The 19,441-nt window shown below is 41.3% G+C and overlaps 1 protein-coding gene across 4 annotated transcripts in view; it reads left to right on the top strand.

Annotated features, from left to right (window-relative positions):
- Window positions 1–19,441, top strand: part of OSBPL6 (oxysterol binding protein like 6) — a 174,281-nt gene that overhangs the window by 92,153 nt on the left and 62,687 nt on the right. For all 4 annotated transcript variants that reach the window (XM_075069790.1, XM_075069789.1, XM_075069788.1 and 1 more), the window contains exons 3-4: window positions 12,598–12,693; window positions 17,094–17,216. In XM_075069790.1, coding sequence (XP_074925891.1) covers window positions 12,598–12,693; window positions 17,094–17,216 — 219 coding nt within the window. The remainder of the gene's footprint in view (window positions 1–12,597; window positions 12,694–17,093; window positions 17,217–19,441) is intronic.

The following is a 19,441-nucleotide window of genomic DNA, read 5'->3' as shown; positions in this document are numbered from 1 at the left end:
GTTCCTTTTCTGTGCCCTTCTCTGCTCCCTTACCATGCCCCACTCACAGTGATTGTCCTTGGTCATTGAGGACCCAGGGTTCAGAGGTGCATCTGTGTGAGTTCACCTCCCACCTTGGGAAGAAGGCACCTCGCTTGCTCCGTCATCTGAGCACTTCCTCTGGCTGGCCGCCCTGCCGGCCACTTGTTCCGCTCCTGCTGCTGACTGCTCACTGCACCTGCTGGCTGACTGTCAGTTACCTTCTGCTGCTACCTGCCTCTCTGCTGTGACCACCGCACGTCAGTCTCTTAGTAATTGTCAGCTCTTAGTGTTCTTCTTCGAGTGCTTGCTCGTGTCCATTCCATGTTAGGTGTGTGTGCTCGCTACATGCACCGGTGCCAGAAGATTTTCCCTCAGCAGTATCCATAGGGGACTGGCTCTGGCTCACTCTGGATTAGCGCCCGTATGGCGCAGTATAAGGGGCGCTGCCTGCTCCCCCCACCCTCAGTTCCTTTTTGCCACCAGTGACAGTGTTGGAACATCTGCTACTTTGGTCAGCATTGATTCCTTCTCTGTTCTTGCGAAGTTTGAAATCCTGTAAAATAGTTATAAGTAGTTAGTAGTTTTCTTACTTACCCTTAGTAGTAGTTCTCAAACTCTCCATTAGTCCTGAATGGGACCCAGCCGGGGTTTGGGGCGTGTCCCAGTCCCTAGGCTTTAAGCCCTGTGATCGCTGAAAACAACCTATGCCCATCAGCAATCCCCATACCAGCTGACTAATGTGCTTAGGCGAGGGGCACATAAGTGACAAGTGCCATATCCGCAAATCCTTCAAACCTAGGATGAAGAAGGAGCATGATATCCGTCTAAGAGCACCCCAATGGACTCGGCACTCACTCCGGCACCGAAGCAGTGGTCTGACTCTGCACCGAGCACCATGGCCTCCATATGCAGTGCTCCCTCGGTGCTGTTCATGAGTCAGCACTGGTCTCCCTCCCCGATTCTGGTCAAGAAGCCGAAAAAGACTTTGAGGGGAAGATCTCCTACCTCCCACAAAGAAAAGGAGAGGGTGGGGGCAAGCCAAGATCCGTGTCGGGCAGCTAAACATTCTCCTCGGGAAGTTGGGCCCCAGCTCAAGTCAAATGGTGCAGCCAATTCTGTACTTCGCCAGATAGCTGTGCAGGCCCTGGCCAGCTTTAGGTGCCATTGACACCTGAAGCTCTTCAAGCAGCTCAGGAGATCCTGAAACTTCTGGTGCCGCCCTCACTGACTCCTGTGGTACCTGGTCTTGGTGAAAACCCGCGTTGTGACCTATGCATGTGTCCCCGCCTCAGCAGTACTGTTCCCAATCGAGAGGGATGTCGTGCCAGCATTCGCTCGCCCGCAGCCATCATGCCTTAGAATGGTAGAGGCAGGCTCAGCTTGACTGTGAACCACTGGATTTCCAACCAGTTATGCACCTTATAGTAGCTCCATCTAGGTTGTATTTCCCTAGTTTGTTTTTGAGATGGTCATGCGAGACAATATCAAAAGTCTTACTAAAATCAAAATATACCACAACTACCGCTTCCCCTGCACTCATAAAGCTTGTTACCCAGTCAAAGAAAGCTATTAGGTTGGTTTGACATGATTTGTTCTTGACAAAACCACGCTGACTGCTACATATCACCTTATTATCTTCTAGGTGTTTGCAAATTGATTGCTTAAATGTTTGCTCAATTATCTTTCTGGGTACTGAAGTTAAGTTGACTGGTCTATAACTCCCTGAAGTATTCTATAGTAGAGAATTACAGTGTAGACTAAAGTTGAGAGATGAGCAATAGTGGATCAGCAAGTGAGATGAGGAAGATAAACTGGATATTGTCCAAGCAGAAGTGTTGTTCAGGTTTGAAGTTAGCAATTCAAATGTCATGGAGTGAGAACTTGGAAAGAGAAGACACGTTATAGTGAAAGAGATGAGGGGGGAAGCATACAAGTCTTCACCAGAAATGAAAGTGATGATTAGAGTATTCAGACCAATAAAAGAGAGTCATAAGGACAGTAGCTTCTTGGTGGAGAATGATATAATGACTAATATACACTGCTACCTCACTATAATGCCACCCGATATAATACGAATTTGGATATAACATGGTAAAGCAGTGCTCCGGGTGGGGGGGCAGGGCTGCGCACTCCGGTGGATCAAAGCAAGTGGAATATAACACAGTTTCACCTATAACGCGGTAAGATTTTTTTGGCTCCCAAGGACAGCATTATGTCGAGGTAGAGGTGTAATTGAAAGCCATACTGAGATGAGAAAAGATCTGTGGTTGGTAAGGAATTAGTTACTAACTACCTGTAGAAAGGCAAAGGCAGCCAGAAAACTTTCAAGGAGATTTTACTGGGAGAGTTGGTTTTGAAGTGAGAGAAAACAAATTTCTCTGGAATCTTGTTGAATAAAGAGGTTGGAGACAGGATGGTCATTTAGCAAATGAGGAAGGACCAAGTGAAGTTCTTTTTTTCCAGAAGAGAATAATATCTAGTTTGTGAGATAGGGAGAGGTGTATTGCAGATGGAGTGACTGATGAGAGTGATGATTTAGTCCCTGATCCAGCAAAGGACTTAAACATACACTTAACCTTAAGCATGTGAGTAATCTCACTGAACATCAAAAGGACTACTGACATGCTTTACTTTAAGCACATGCTTAAGTGATTTGCTCAAATGGGGGAAGAATAGGAAAGCAGATTACAATTTATATTAGAACAGGGTGACACATCTCTGTGTAATGAAGATGAGAGAGCTCACAGAGGCATGAGCGGGAGAGGAGATAGTGCCCAATTATAGGAGGATTAGTGGAGAATGAGGTATCGGTTCTGAAGGCAGGACTGGATTCACCTGTTGTTTTAATTTGTCACGCTCCCCATAGCACTTGGGCTTGGGCTGGAGTAAGAAATTACACATTCAAAATAGACATTGTGAGTCATCAGTGCCCTGCATGTGGATCAACATGTGACAGTGTTTTTTCACAAGCCATCCAGAGGGTTTGTAGTAAACTGTGCTTTCCATATGTCCCAGTGGATTATGAGCTCCAGTTTTTCACAAATGTCTTGTGAGATGCCACCAAGTACTGTATAAATGAGTTTACATTGCTGATCCACATATCGGGGTGATGGGAGGTGCAGGAGGAGAAACAAGATGTAATTAGAAGTGGAGCAAATTGATAGAGCTAGGTAGAAAGTGGTAGGTATTGACATATGGGTTGGGGACATAGGGCAACGAATAAATGGTAGAGGGAAGTGATGAGGTAAGAGAGAACTGAGTGGCCCACATGTTTTGTGGGATGACAGTACAACCGGGAAACAAGTGGAGGCTGGCTTGCAGAGGAAAAAGTAAAAACTGCTAAGAAAGTGATTGCTGCTGGCACTGAGGGAGAAGGAAAGAAGAGTTGGAGTTTGTGACCATTGCAGTGGGCAGGAGAGTTGATAGATGTATAACAGATGTGGAATGTTAGCTTATTTGTTGTTGATTTTTCCAGTTGTTTTGATGTTCAATAAACTTTTTCTGTGTGGCTATTCTAAGAAATAGTTATTGGATTCACTCTCTCTACCTTCCACATTTTCTTAGGGAACACTATCATACATCATCTTTTCCATTAATTTGATGGTTGAGTTTCTGTTATTTCTGCTACCTGTTTAGTGAGTCTTTGGCTTCTAATCTGAAATAGTATGTTCCTTGTTTTGTTTTAAAAATGTACTGCATTTTATTTCCCTTCCAGGAGACTTTGGAATAAAAGTTTGTACCAGACTGTGTATATCTCTAGTGTGATATTTTGTATTATATTGGGATTTGTAAAATTCTTAACTTACTATTCAGTCATAAAAAGAGATGCAGGTACAGAGGACATTTTTTGTGTGAATTCATTATAGTTTTCTACCACATAAGCAGTGGCAATATAAACTGTTTGGTCTACATGCTATTTACCTGTTTACAAAGTGTGCCTTAAGAGCAGTGTTTATCACAGGAGATTATAAAGCAGAACAAGGTAATACTTTCTATGTGAAGGGAAGGTCTAAGGTTATTACTGACTGAAATCCTTTAAAAAAAAAAAGATGAGCAGAAACAAGCACATTCACTATTTGCTGATAGCTTTGAGAGTCTCAGATGGAAGGTGCTTCTAAGTGCTGCGTATTGTTGTTACAGTGACATATAGATCTCTTCCATTTTGTCTGCTCTGTACTGATAATAAAGATGAGGCACTGTCAGAGACTCAGATGTTAAAACAAATAACTTAAATAGCAATATGTCACTGAAAAAATAGTGTGTTCATTCAGGGGTTCTGAGGGAACCAAAGAATGAAGTGGCTGAACTGCTAGCAAAACTGAATCTCAAAACAAAATATCTGAATTTGGCCTGCCCACATTTTTAAAATCCATTCACTAATGACTGAATTAGCACATCAAGCAACATTTTTCTTTCATGTAGGGGATTTTATTTTTCTTCTCCTCCCCCCTTTGATTCATCAACATTAATGGAGTGAATTACCAGCTCAAGACTATTAAGAAAAGCACCATCCATCCTTTTTATTGTAATGAGCCTGTAATCATCATAAAACTTCCTGTCATATACCATCATTTGAATTCTCATTCAGTGTTTGCCAGCTTGTTTGTTTGCTTTGTTTTGAGTTAAACATGTCAAATCTGGACCAGAGAAAAAGAAAATTGTCATCAGAGGATCAGACACTCTCTTACCTGGCAATCATCCCAAGCAAACTATTATTAACACTAAGGGAATGTTCCTTTTGCTGAGGCTAGTTCTTTGCTACAGCTTTTGCTTTATCTAGTTCTGCTGATATTTCTCTCTAAACTGTTATCCAGAGGTGCAAGCTCTTACTCCTGTTAAAAGTCCATCTGAGAAAAGTACTTTTAAAAGCCAAGTACTCTTTCTCCCTTGAGCCCAGTCACATCACTAATAAAGTGGCACGTATAATACAAAACCAGAGTTCCATAAAGGGCAGATACTTGATACTTGAACTAACACATGCTTGACATTTCTATAATACAAGAAGTATTATAGAACATCTCCTGAGGAACAGATGGAGAAACACACACCTGGATATTACTGTTGTGCTACAGAAATATGGCTGGAGACACATTTATCTTGTAGTAAAAGAGTGACAAGGAGAAAATGTTTAGGGTGGCAGTTGCTGCTCAGCACGTTGCTATACAAAACCAGCATGTGCTAACAGAAGAAAAAAAGTTTTAAAGAACTTTGCATGTGTTAGCCATAAAGATATTTGGGATTGTTATTCCTTTGTGTGGTGAGTGACAACCCAGATTGTACGCAATGGGTATGGCGATAGAGAATATAGGGTCAATAGAGGTGAATGAGGATATGAATGGGACAATAGTTTAATCACAGCAAAAAAGAGAGATTGGCCAAGCTGAAGTGGGTTTTTTTCCACCTTCCCCACAATGGATTTGGGTGAAGGCTTAGTTGGGGTGAACATGAAATGGGAGTTAGGCAATGGTGTCACAATTTATTAATGTAAATGTGGGGAGGATGCCCAGTGCAGGTACTCCATAAGGAAGGGATACAGTGGTCAGATAAAATGGATTGATAAAGGATTTAAAAGAGAGATTCTTTAAAGGGATGGAAACAGGCTCCTCCCCGCCTTATAGCCTCCTCACAATCCTCATTAAAAGAGGGAGATGGTGAGGTCCCAGCAGTGGGTTGGCTGGGGACCAGGATGGATAAGGGAGAGGGCTGACAGAACCGCATGGATATTACAGAAATGATTATGGGAATTACCTGCACTGTACACCTTTATTGGCTAGTTTCTCCCAGACACTTAAGAAGAAAGTTGCAGCCTATTTAAACCACATCCACGATCTCCTGCCTTTCTTCCAGCATAGCTGGACAATGCATCAAAGCTAGTAAAACAGGCACCAATTAGTCATCTGGAGATAAGGGAGAAAATACCTTCCTATTTCATATCTTTCATTTCAGACAATATCTTCCCCACTTCCTGTGTGCAGCTCCCAAGGATTACAGGTTCTATTTTATTCAAACTATTGCCACTGAAGACAGCTACTGACTCCGCTCCATTAATTATCCAGCAGCTGAATCATGTGTATGTTTCTGAACTGAATGGAGAATCCCTGAGCCTGTAGGGCAGTGTGAGTGGTAGTTGCTTTGTAGAGCTCTTTCTCTCCCACCCCAAATTAAGTAAATTTAATTAAAAGAATTAATTGTGTAAAATAATTAAGCAGCAAAACTGGGAAGAAAACACAATGCTAGTCTTGTTCTACTCTGCATTTCCTGCCTCCCTGCCCACAAAACATCACTTTGAAAATCAAATCTGTGCCTTCCGTGAATAAGATTAATTAAGCCATCTCCAGTTATGATACTTTTATTGTGTTGGAGATTTCCCTCATCACTCTGATTTGAAGCAGGTCAGCATAAGAACATGCGGGCATTCATTTTGATGGAGAGGAGATTCTCAGATCATTGAACACCAACACAGAAACAAAGTTTTACTATTAAAGGGACCATGTAAAATACGTTTTTCCAGCTGTATTCTCCAGAGCAGATAAGCAGCTTTTTGCTGCATAAAGGTAGTGAATAAACAACATAAGTATGGCCCTACCAAATTCACGGTCCATTTTGGTCAATTTCACGGTCATAGGCTTTTTAAAAATAGTAAATTTCATGATTTCAGCTCTTTAAATCTGAAATTTCATGGTGGTGTAATTGTAGGAGTTCTGACCCCAAAAGGAGTTGGGGGCGGGGGGGTTGCAAGGTTATTGTAGGGGGTGTTGTGGTACTGCTACCCTTACTTCTGCACTGCTGCTGCTGGCGGCTCTGTCTTCAGAGCTGAGCAGCTGGAGAGCAGCAGCAGCTGCTGCCAGGAGCCTAGCTCTGAAAGCAGAGCCGCCGCCAGCAGCAGCGCAGAAGTAAAGATGGCAGGGTATGGTATTGCCACCCATACTTCTGTGCTGCTGCTGGTGATGGCACTGCCTTGAGAGCTGGGCGACCGGACAACAGCTGCCGCTCTCCAGCTGCCCAGCTCTGAAGTCAGCACAGAAGTAAGGGTGGCAATACTGTGACCCCACCTACAACAATCTTGTGACCCCTCTGCAACTCCCTTTTGGGTCGGGATCAGCAATTTGAGAAATGTTGCTCTTCCCCATGAAATTTGTATAGTATAGGGTAAAAGCACACAAAAGACTAGATCTCATGTGGTGGGGAGAGCAGATTTCATGGTCGGTGATGCATTTTTCATTTGGTAGGGCCCTAAATATAAGGATAGACTCTTCACTAGCCCCCATCCTCCTAGGGACTGTGCTTGTCATGGGCTCACCTTCCCGTAGCTGTACTTTGGAATTTTGAGGGAGGGGAGGTGCAGTCATGGGGAAGGAGTGGGTTGGGTCTCATTTAGTTGGAGGTTGTGTGTGCAATGGAACAGAGTATTTTGAGCCCCCTTTGTGATCACAGATGGGGTAAGTTGTGATAGTCTCACTCTTCCCTAGCTTCAGTTGAAAATTATTCCTGGGATAAAGTGGAGGGAGGGATTGCAGTTACGGTGAAGGGTTTGGAATGAGCATTGCAGAAAGAATTCAATTAAACTCCAGGGGTAAAATCTTGGCCCCCATCTTGCGTCTGACTTCTGCAGGGCCAGGATTTCACCCTAGGACTTCAAGTTAACTGAGAGAAGTTCTATGTTGTGAGAGGAAGTCCAAGACTGAACGATGGAGAGATTAATTCTTCTTCTCACAGCCTCAGAATAAGGTGGGGATGAGGGTCCCAAGCAAACTGATGCTCCTACAAACACGGATTACTTTTTTTTTTGGTTGTGTGAATGCTGTTGGTTCAAATTCCGATAACTGTGTTGATCCCTTGTTTTGTTTGGCCTCTTCCTTCCTCATTCTTCACCTTACTTTTTAGTTTATTGTTGCTGTCTATTCCTCTAATTGTCTGTATTTTTAATATTTAAACCCAAAATTTAACAACATCATTTAGGGCAAGAATGATAGCAAATAAATAAAAGTAAAAAAAGTTCTATTGTCAAATATATCTATCTTTCAGAACGTCAGACAATCTACATAATTTCTAGCTGTAATTTTGAGGAAGCGTAACACACGAACATGTTTTCCCTTAATGAAAAGCATTCCATACTAAATAATGGCCCCATGGACTTTATTCCAGCAACACACTGGAAAGTAGAGGTGGTAGTTTTGTGTCAGGGTATAATAGTCATGACAGAAAATAACCATAAACAAGAGCTGTACAGAAAAGTACAGGACAGTTTCTGAAATAATCTAAAGAAGATAATTTTGTTTGAAAATTGTCAATTTTCTTGTTTCCAAACAAATAATCAAATAAATTAGTCTTCATTAGAGTGCTACTGGCTAATACACGTGCCACTCAACCCAAGTGGATCTATGAAAATGAGGCCTGCAAAAGAATCATTTGAATTAAAAACACATCATGGAAAGTGTTGCTTGAAATCTGGCAGCCAAAGTTGTGCTGGATTTCACCATTCTAAATATTGTACAAAAATGAAATTGCAGTTATGCAACATCCTGCTACATTTGCTGTTCCAAATGAGCCCTTCTGAACATCTGTGGTGGGCAACATTCCATCTCAGATCGGAAGGATTCTTTCCTGCCAAACAAAACTGGTAGTTAAGAAAGTAGGAAAATCATCTTGGTTGTTATAGTCAAGAGAGACAGTTGCTACCTCCTTAAATGATTGGACCCATGTTTTATGGTTTATTGTTTTAAATCTGATGTCATGTATAAGTGTACGGAATTTCAACAATTTCAGATTTTTCATTAGGGTTCTTTACTGGAGTTTGTACCTCTAAGGCAGTGGTCCTCGATGCGGTGCCCGCGTGCTGACCCCCGGGAGAGCACCTGCTGAAATGCCACCAAATTTCAGCGGCATTTCGGAGGGGATGCCTTTCGATGATGCCGCTTGCCATTGACAAGTGATGTCATCGAGAGGCGTCACCCCCGAATTTCGGTGGGGATGTCTCTCAACGATGCCGCTTGCCGTCGACAAGTGGCATCATCGAGAGGCGTCGCCGCTGAAATGCCAAAGTTTGGCAGCATTTCGGCGGGTGCTCCACCGTCGCAGTGGTCCTTCATATGGCGCCTGCCAGACGAAAAGGTTGGGGACCACTGCTCTAAGGTGCTAACCTCCTGGGAGCACGAGGTTACTCAACACATGATGTGGGATTTTTCATTGAACCACCATTACAAGTACATTGCACAAATGTTTGTCCCAGATTGGTAGCTCAGTTTGAGCACTGGATTGGACTATATGTATAAAGCAGAAGTTTCCTGTCTGCAGAGTTCTTGCTGGTGGTCCCCAGAGAGGTGGCTGGTCACATGATGCTGCATCTCTTCCTCATTTCTAGCTGCTAAATGACATTAAGAGCAGATGAAAATACATTAACTATTATTTTTTTCACGTGATTAATTGCCATGGGGATGTTTTGTGATTGGAAGTGGGAATGGAGGTTGCTTGTGCTATTCTGAGTGGATGGAAGGATGGTCTATACAATCGTAAAAGACAAGAGTGGAGGTCCATGAGACAATCTCTCTGTCAAGATGTGACCCACACTCTGAAAAAATTTGCGAACCCGGGTAGTAAAGAGGGGGAAAGATGATCTTGTGCTTAAGACTTAGACTGGGGCTTAGGAAATCTGACTTATGTTTAACTGCCACAGACTCCCTGCTTGGCCAGGGGCAAGTCACTTAATCTTTTGGGGACTCAGTTTCCCGTTTGGAAATTGGGAAGAGTAGTCATTAATGTCAAAGGGGTATTATAAGAAAACATTCAGTATTTTTTGTGAGGCGCAGGCATACTGTGATGCTGGAGGATGGATAAATTTCTAGATAGGAATTTGGCATACAAGAAACATTTCTTAAATTATATATAAAGAACAGTGTTGTGCTTGTAGTAACACAGTATGCAAGAATTTGGTATAGCATAGTGGATAGTTTAAGCTAAACTTCATAACCACTGAGCAGAAATATACCAAATCTGAATCTATTTCTCTATAAACTGAATGCCAGGCTGTGTATGACAGCAATGCTGTATTATGGCAGTTCTAAACCGGTGTTCTTTTGAGCATACTGTACTGTCTTTGGGCCTGATCAAATTCCCACAGAAGTGAGGAGTCCTTCCTCTTACTTTAATGGGAGTTGGACAGGACTATTGTGCTATAGATAAGTATGGCATCTCCACAACAAGGTGGTCTCTGTTTAAGGAGAAGTAATTTAATCATTAGAGTTCTGAAAACATTCTCCTTTGCCACACCAACTGCTGAAGAACAAGAAGAGCCAAGTCACCCTTCTCATGTGTAATGGATGTGAACAAACCAGAAAAGAGTCAAGTGACCATCCTTTAATTCCAGTAAAATTCTTGTTTCTTTTAATAGTTTTTAAGTGGATTTTATCAAGTTTAGTAAGACACAGAATGGTGTTTTTTGTAATGGTTTGTACAAACCATATAATTCTTTTGTTTATTTCTCTAAAACATAAGGCTTCAGTGCCCCCCAAAATAAATAAAAATTCATGCTGTGACCCAGCTCTCGTACAGTAACAAGTCACTGTGTGCATGTGAGAGAAATGTAAAAATGATGGAGATGGATTGGATTTAATTTCCAAGTTTCTAATGATCTATTATTTAAGTAAATGAATAAATTAGTGGGCTGGAGACAGAGAAGTTTTTCAGTCATTAAAAAGTACCTTTACAATTAGGGTGACCAGAGAGCAAATGTGAAAAATTGGAACGGGGGTGGAGGGTAATAGGCGCGTATATAAGAAAAAGTCCTGAATATCAAATTGGGACATCTGGTCACCCTATTTACAATGTAATTTTCCTTATACTAGTTTTCACTGGTGTTTCCACAGTTCAAAGTTATGCCAGTTTTTCAGTGAATCCAATCTTAGTTTCACATGTGTTGGGGGAAAGCAGATAGAGATTTCGCCACATACTTCTCTCTTCTGCTGTTTTGCAATTGTGGATAGAGTCTGCAGCCCTACCATAAAAAGCAAGGCTGCTCCCACATCTGTTGGTGAGGGAAGAGGGCCAGGGATCTAAAAGATGTCAGGCCGGCCTGTCAATAAAAATTTGGCAATAAATGTGAGTGCAAGTGGAGTTGCTAAAGGTACCGGTTTTGTTCAGCTGGAAGAGGAACTGGGAGACTTTTCTTATGGTGTTCACAATAGGACTGAAGACTAAAATAAACAGGATATACCTGCAAAACTACAGAGACTTCTACCCCCTTAATGACCAAAGATGGTCCGACCCCAATACATACTCTTTCTCCTATTTTTGGTATTACTTTTTTAAAAAGTCATTTATTTAATACATTACATATTCAGAGATGTTTCGGAGGAAGGGTTTTGTGTTGGTTTATATTAACATCTGTATGTACTTTTTTTTGGTTGTGATCATTGTGAACACAAGGTTTTGTGAATAAAAATTTCATTGTACTAAAGCTTCTAGTTATGTTTATGTTTAATCTTGCTGTATGTATTTTTCTATTCCCTGACAGCTTTTGCCCTCATTTATGTCCATGGACTCTGAACCTTCAATGGGTGTAAACAAATTTAACAGAACAAAATGTAACTCTTGTTTAAGTTTGGAGGCAATCTTTCCTAGATGGTTTCTCCTCTTGCAGCATTCCCTTGTAGTAGTAGTTTTTTCACATCTAAATGAGAGGTGACTACTTATACATGGTAGAAAGAAGAATAGAACATTTTATGCAAACGAGTCAGTACTGTCATGTTCTGGTATTACTCCTACCAGTTTATATTGACAGAAGTGGTAAAATCCCACCCTGGAACAAATTACAAGTCTAAACACATTTGCTGCAGGCAAAAATTGGCTTTTCTCTCCCAGCCTGCGAGGAAAAAAAGTGCTTTTTACCTGCAAATATAGGCTTTAATCTTTGCTAGAAAATAGAAAAAAGTTTTTCAGAATTGCTAAACATTTTGCTTTTCAAAAACTTTGGGCAAAATGTGATATTTGTGACATTTGTTTTGTTTTGTAGGGGTGATAACACTTACCCACAGGGTTGTTGTGAGGACCAGATAGTTCACATGTATACAGAGCCTTAAAGGCGTGGAGTGTTAATGAAGTGCTAAACATATTAATAAAAGTTTGCAGCTCAATTTTCTCATCCATTTGTTGGAAAATGCAATACATGTCAAGAACATGTATTCCACTTTGAAGTCTCTATGAATGAGAGCCAGCTGAGACATCATCTTTCCTCTCCTGGCACTTAACCATTTTGTAGTCATTGCTGGGTAAAACTGCATCTCGTTTAGAAATCAGTAATATTTAATTCCTTCTTGAGAGCATTTCAGAGAAAAGTGCATGATTACACTGAAAGAAAAAAACATGCACAGGAATTGTAATACAGAAATGGATTACTCAAAAAGACAGAAAAATCATGTTTTGCTGTTATGCATGCAAGCATTTGGTATTTATTTTAGCCAGTCAGGGCACTGTGCCATATGTTTACTGCAAACGATGTAATCCTCCGTTGTTCATAATGTAATGTGTTTTTTCAACAGACATGTTCTGTGACCGAGCAATGTTTTCTTTTTCTTATTTTAGAGTGCTCATGTATTAGAGCGAAATATTTCTTTTGGAAGTGCAGACTCATCTGTAAGCAAGCAGCTGCTTGAAACTGAGTCTGTCTCTCTGTCTAAGGTCAGTGTGGGAATGGGATGATTTCTATGTGCCTGCTTTGCATGTTTTTTAAAGAAATGCTTTAACTAGTAACTTTGTTGTGGCAGCTTTCGTGGGTGGGCTGTCAAGTATGATGCAGTTCAAGTCCTACAGCTTCTGGTTCCCCAAATGAGACTAGAGTAAAGCATACTTTTAGCTGTCAGAGAAGAAAGTTTTTAATAGTTTACACTAGCAAAATGAAAGATTTGAATCAGTATAATGTCCTGAAGCACCTAGAAGAAGCATGTTATTAATGAAAACACAGGATGCCTAGATCTCTCTTTCAATGGGGTGAAAGAGAGAGACATAGACAATTTGGGGAAGAGTTGCTTTAAGTATAAGGAAGCTTGTAGTCTGGTGGTAGATTAATGCCATAACATGCAGGGGATAAGAGACTCATTCTGAATCCACGTTTTCCAGGGCAGCAGGGTCTAAGATAGCTGTGGAGACAGCACACTCAGTCCCAGGGAAGGGAGAACCTTATTTGGGTTGATTTGCCACAGACCTCTCTGGTTGACTTTGGAGCAGTATTGTTGGGTTCTGGAAAGAGCCATATCCAGAACATCTCGTCTGGATGGGTAGTTGGCAAAGCACAGGGGTACTGAGAATGTGTATGTGGGTAAAAGGGAAAAACTGAGAGGTGGGGTCTCCCAGTGCATCTTGGGTTTCATCCATTTAGGCCTGAATCTTGAGCTTCCTGGAAGTCAACAGGGTCCATGCAGATGCAGAGATCTGCCTGCACAAAGTTCAGTGATTGTAAGATTCTTATGGCTGGGACCATATCTTCTGTTATGTTATTATGTAAAGTACCTGGCACAAATTCTCCTCTTAACAAACAATACACATTAATTCCATACAAAACAGCTATTTTTTTAAACTGCACTGAAAAGGCAGGGGTGTAGTGGAGAGTAGTGATATGACAATGTTATTAAAGGTCTTCTGCACACAGGAAAAGAGTTAAGGTTGCACAGGCAATCTTATCTTTGCCATTTCCTGACTCTGGAATGCTTCACTTTCCAATCTTAATATTTTTTTAATTTTAAAATGGAATTTCCTAGGTTTTTAAAAAATATTTTTTTTATCATATGCAGCTATTTGCATAAAGCTCACCTGTGCATATCCTGCTGCTGCTCTGTGCAGGGCTGGTCCATTATGTAACCTATGGTGACACTCTCAGGGGACCAAAAATGCAGCTGGGAATCAATGTTAGATAAAGTGTCCCAGCCATATTATAGAATCATAGGACCTGAAGGCACTTTGAGAGGTCATCTAGTCCAGGCCCCTGCACTCATGACAGGACTAAGTATTATCTAGACCATCCCTGACAGGTGTTTGTCTAACCTGTTCTTAAAAATCTCCAAGGATGGAGATTCCACAACCTCCCTAGGCAATTTATGGCAGTGCTTAACCATCCTGACAGGAAATTTTTCCTAATGTCCAACCTAAACCACCCTTGTTGCAATTTAAGACCACTGCTGCTTGTCCTATCCTCAGAGGTTAACAAGAACATTTTTTCTCCCTCCTCCTTGTAACAACCTTCTATGTATTTGAAAACTGTTATCATATCTCCTCTCAGTCTTCTCTTTTCCAGACTAAACAAACCCAATTTTTTCAATCTTCCTTCATAGCTCATGTTTTCTAGACCTTTAATCATTTTTGTTGCTCTTCTCTGAACTTTCTTCAGTTTGTCCACATCTTTCCTAAAATGTGGTGCCCAGAACTGGACACAATGCTCCAGCTGAGACCTAATCAGTGCGGAGTAGAGAGGAAGAATTACTTCTCGTGTCTTGCTTACAACCACTCGTGTTAATACATCCCATGGTGGTCACTTTTTTTTTCTTTATTTTTTTGGCAACAGTGTTACACTGTTGACTCATATTTAGCATGTGGTCCAGTATGACCCTCAGATCCCTTTCCATGGTACTCTTTCCTGGGCTGTCATTTCCCATTTTCTCCATATCACCTTTTGATCAGCCCATGCCCCTTTGTCTTGCTCTTCTGGCAGCAGAAAGGGGGAGTGATGGAAGAATCTCTGTGCTGACTATACATCACTGGAGAATCACACGTACACTGGCGTGACTCTCACTGAATCAAGATGGCTTCAGGATCAGATTATGGTGTTAGTGAAGCACAAGGCAGATAGCTGCACTGCACTGACCCTTTTTATTTGCCAGTCTCTGACCATTTGTTTAAATTAATATATATATGAGTTCTTACTGAAAAGTATTTAATGGCAGTGCCACCTTGCAGATCAAAGACTTTTCCCTGCAGGTAAGCTTGTAAAGGAGAATCGGTGAGGTGGGGATCAGTAGACATAAAAATATATAGAGAGATTCTGTACTTACCTCATGGGGCTAATTAGTTTAAATTTCCCCCCCTCAAGTGTTAGTATTTCTTATTTAGGGAAGACCTTTTGCACATGTAATAAGCTCTTCTACACCAGGGAGAAAGAAATAATTATCTTAAAATAAGGTGAAGTCAAAATAAACCTGGTGCTCTTCAAAACCATGATACTTACAGGCAAGAAAAGAGAACACTGGGAAAATGCGAGTTATGGCTTCTGAAGACAACACTAAATTGTCTATGCACTTGCATGGGCATTTGATGTAGATATTACTTTATTGTTTAGACAGATATTTCTAGTGACCCCTTTCTCAAATCAAAAATTTTTGTGATTCCCTTATGGTTATTATGAAAGTAAGCATCTGGGGTAAAAAATAAGCTTATCTAATATAATTTTTTGTATGTATTTCAAGAGAGAGACTGAATACTCAACCTTGAAGGTTGAGGGTGTGCAGGGGTGGGGTGGGAGGAGGAGGAGGATGAGAGTGGGGTTTTCTTTGCTTTAAGTTGTAATACATTTTTCAGTGTTTCACAACCCCCCAATTGCCTTTTGTATCCACTCAGAGGTTGTGACATACCAGTTGAGAAACACTGGTGTGGAGCTATGAGAAATAGTATTGGTGAGCACATTATTATGCAGGCACAAGTAGCTTTTTAAACTAGAGCTGACTTTTGTTGACCAGAGAGGCAGCAAAGGTGTATAAATAAGGGCAAAACTGTTTTGCATAGGCACCTTATACTTTTGTTGCTGTCTTCCCCTTCAAAATATTAAGCCATAATTTTGGCTTGAGTCATATAAGTTGTAATTCCTGATGGCTGCTAAGTGTGGAGAAAGTGGACTAAACAGCCCTTACATGGGCACATGAATTATAGGGGATGTAATGGAGTTATACAGAATAGTCAATCATATGAAGAAAGTAAATTGGACACTACTATTTAAATTTCTTATAATGCAATGAAGCTGAATAGCAGAAACTGTAAAAGGAAATACATTTTCCTAAAGCACAATTAGCCTGTGGAACTCTGTACCACAAGATACCACTGAGGTCAAGCACTTAACACGATTCAAAAAATGATTAAACATTTCTATAAAAAACAGAGCCTATCCACAGTTACAGTGGAGAAGATTTTTAAAAATCATAAAATTTGGAAGGGATGTAAATTCTCATGCTTCAGGCCACTAACTGACAGGAGTTAGGAAGACTGGCCTCTATGGTCAAGTTATACTATAATTTGCCCACTTTTGGAGTTTCTTGTTCCTTCTTCTGGAGACTTTTGGCCTTGGCCATTGTTGGAGGGAGGATAGTGGACTGGATGGATCACTGGTTTGATCTATTCTCTGCAAGCATAGTGTTAATATGTACCCATTAATTTGGCTATGAGAGTGCCTTGTACAGCTCTTCACACAATCCATGGTTTCTAAGAGAAGGACTAATACCAGGTTGTTATTAGAGACTGCTGGTGAGTCAGGAAGTATAAATATTCTAACATGAAGACTGTGCCCCTGACTCCTTCACCATATCTGCTAAGCTTTTCTACATTTCCTGTTAGGGAGGGTGTGTGGAACAATGTCTACAGTTTTAATAGATGGTCAGAGTTGGGACAGCCAGCTGTCATCTTCTATTTCCCCTTCTACTTGCAAATGTGTTGGTGTGTGCCCACTGTCCGCTTACCCCTGCGAGACTTTACCTGATTAATATACAATTCATAAGTACAAAATGCCATTTCTTTTCTTAACACACAGTCCTGCCATACACACGTATGAATCTGCAACCCAAAGTTCTTGGCAGCTTATAGCGCCAGATTTTTAAAAGAGCATAGCTTCAGTGTAGCTAGCTAAATAAGGGCCAGATTTCCAAAAGTGCTCAGAACCCAGTAGTTCCTACTTCTGAAAATCTGCCTGCTTATTTTGGTGTCTAAATGGGTGCTGAGCAGTCTTCTGTTCTGAGCACTTGAAACTCTGGGTCACGTAATATGAACAGTTTTGCATCATATATATATAATAAATTTAAAATATTATTTTTATACTTTTCCACCAGGAACCTGACAGCTGGGAAATCATAGAGGGGCTGAAAATAGGCCAGACTAATGTCCAGAAACCAGACAAACATGAAGGTTTCATGCTGAAGAAAAGAAAATGGCCTTTAAAAGGCTGGCACAAGGTAAATGTCTCTTGGGAGGAGCTAGTTAATATCAATTAATTGTGTGTGTTTAAATCTTTGGTTTGTTAAGCCCATGCGTTGTTAAATAATCCAGATTGGTTGAGACAGGCATGTGACACTCTACCGTTCAGTTACAGATCATGAGACTTTGATGATAAAAATCACTCTTGCAAGGTTACCTCTTGGCTGAGAAAGGATCATGTGATCATTTGACCTGCACCAAAGAAGGCTTAACACAAGTTAACCTTGAATTTGCAGCACAATCATGGGGAAGAGAGACAAACTTATTCCACACACCGTGCAGCATTTGGGCACTAGTTTGGTATAGATGTCTCCCTGGAATGGCTAGTCTCACCTTTACAGTCAGAGTAAGGACATTTGCATTTCTGTATTGCAGTGAAAACTTTTAATAGTTTTCCTTGAACTTGATTATGAGGCAAATCCTACCCCTTCCTCTGCAGGTTTGGCCCCACATGAAACAGAATTGCTGTACAGGTGGGGTATGGTTTGGGGAGGCCACATGAGCGTGCACATGCTGGGCAGGGAGGAACCAAGACCCAAAGGGGCATAGGAGTTCTAGGACTGAGGAGCTGACTCTGTCTGTTAGGGCTGGTCTTCACTACGGGGAGACTGACGCTGCTGCAATTGATGCAGCAGGGATTGATTTAGCGGGTCTAGTGAAATCCCACTAAATTGACAGCAGAGCGCCCTCTGGTTGACCCCTGTACTCCAGCAATCCAAGAAGAATAAGGGAAGTCGACAGGAGACGCTCTCCTGTCGACATAGTGCAGTGAAGTAGCTGGAGTAGCGTAACTTAGGTCGACTTGCCCTGTAGTGAAGACAAGCCCTTAGGCTGGAGTAAGCAGCTCTGAGGCATGGCTGCTTCCACTCCATGGCCTCCCAGGACAGGAGCCAGCCTAATTACTCAGTTGTAACAGAGGGGATAGGATTTGAGCAGAGGGCTTACTATTGCTAACATTGCAGTTGGCACATTACTGTGCATTGTAACAATTCAAGTTTTTCATCCTACTTCACTTAAAATGAACTTTTACTCTGAGTTCACCATGAGTAGTTTGTTTGCACTGTAAATTATGCTTCATTTGACTGTTCTCTTATTACTGAGATGTGAAAAACAAATAATAAAAAAAATCTCCTGCTAGTTCCTTCCCTTCGTTGCACTGATTGCCTGCCCTCTCCACTCTGTGGTGTTTTTGCTTGCTGGGCTGGTGACTGAATTCAGCTATGAGATGGAACTATGAATGCACAACAGCAAGGCCACCCGCCCAAAAGCCATTCTTTCCTTTAATTAGTTTGCAGACATTGCTGCCCATATTTAATTTTATTAGCTGCAAAAATTGCTGTTACTGGATTTAGGTCACTATATTTATGTCAAAACACTTACCATCTTTTTGTCTGAGCAACAAGTTGTGTGCTGTAAGGACTGACCTGCCTCTCTTTGACTCAAGAGTAATTTTCCAGTACAAAATACGTGTTGCTGAAAGAAACAGAAAGACCTGCTTTTATTCACAGCTTTTTCTGAAAGAGCATTAACCATGTTTTTGCTAAGCAGTGTGGACTGTATTCATAAGTGAGTCTAAAATGGTGGGTGTAAGTAATATTTTTCTCCTCCTCCCCACCCACTATGTATTGCACTGACTTAGTCTCATTTGTGGTTACCAAAATGTAGCTTCCACACATCTGTCCCTTTGAATCCTGAACACCTGTTCACCTTAGGTTTTTTTCCCCCTAATAGTTCCTGTAAACATAGTATTTAAGTGCTGACACATCATCCTGAATTTGACCTACTGAAAGTAAGGGAGTTTCTTTTGGTGTAACTCACACACTGAGGGACCGGAAGAGAAGAGTTTTTTTCATGAAAAACAACTAATGGGACATGTAAGAATGTATAGCATAAAGCAAGGCACCTCCTACTTCAATATGCACTAACTTTGGCTTCTTCACACCACGTTATATATTAGTAAGAGATTGTAACAGGATAACTGGCTCCTTAAATGGAATCAGGCTCAGCTCTCCTGTTTCAATCTAGTTGTGCCCTAGTTTGGTGTAATGAGTCAGGCCGGGCTGCCCCCTGGTATTATAAATGGGAGATAGCACAAAGGTGAGAAAATCCAGATCCCAGAGTTCAGAGAGGGAGCGCTGGGAGTTTGGAACCCAGAGAGGGAGCTCATACGGAGAGCAGAACTGGGTTGAGAGCTTCAGGGTGG

The sequence above is a fragment of the Chelonoidis abingdonii genome, chromosome 10, assembly GCF_003597395.2.
Source record: "Chelonoidis abingdonii isolate Lonesome George chromosome 10, CheloAbing_2.0, whole genome shotgun sequence".
In the NCBI taxonomy this organism is placed as follows: Eukaryota; Metazoa; Chordata; order Testudines; family Testudinidae; genus Chelonoidis; species Chelonoidis abingdonii.
This window is presented reverse-complemented; position numbering and strand designations above follow the sequence as displayed.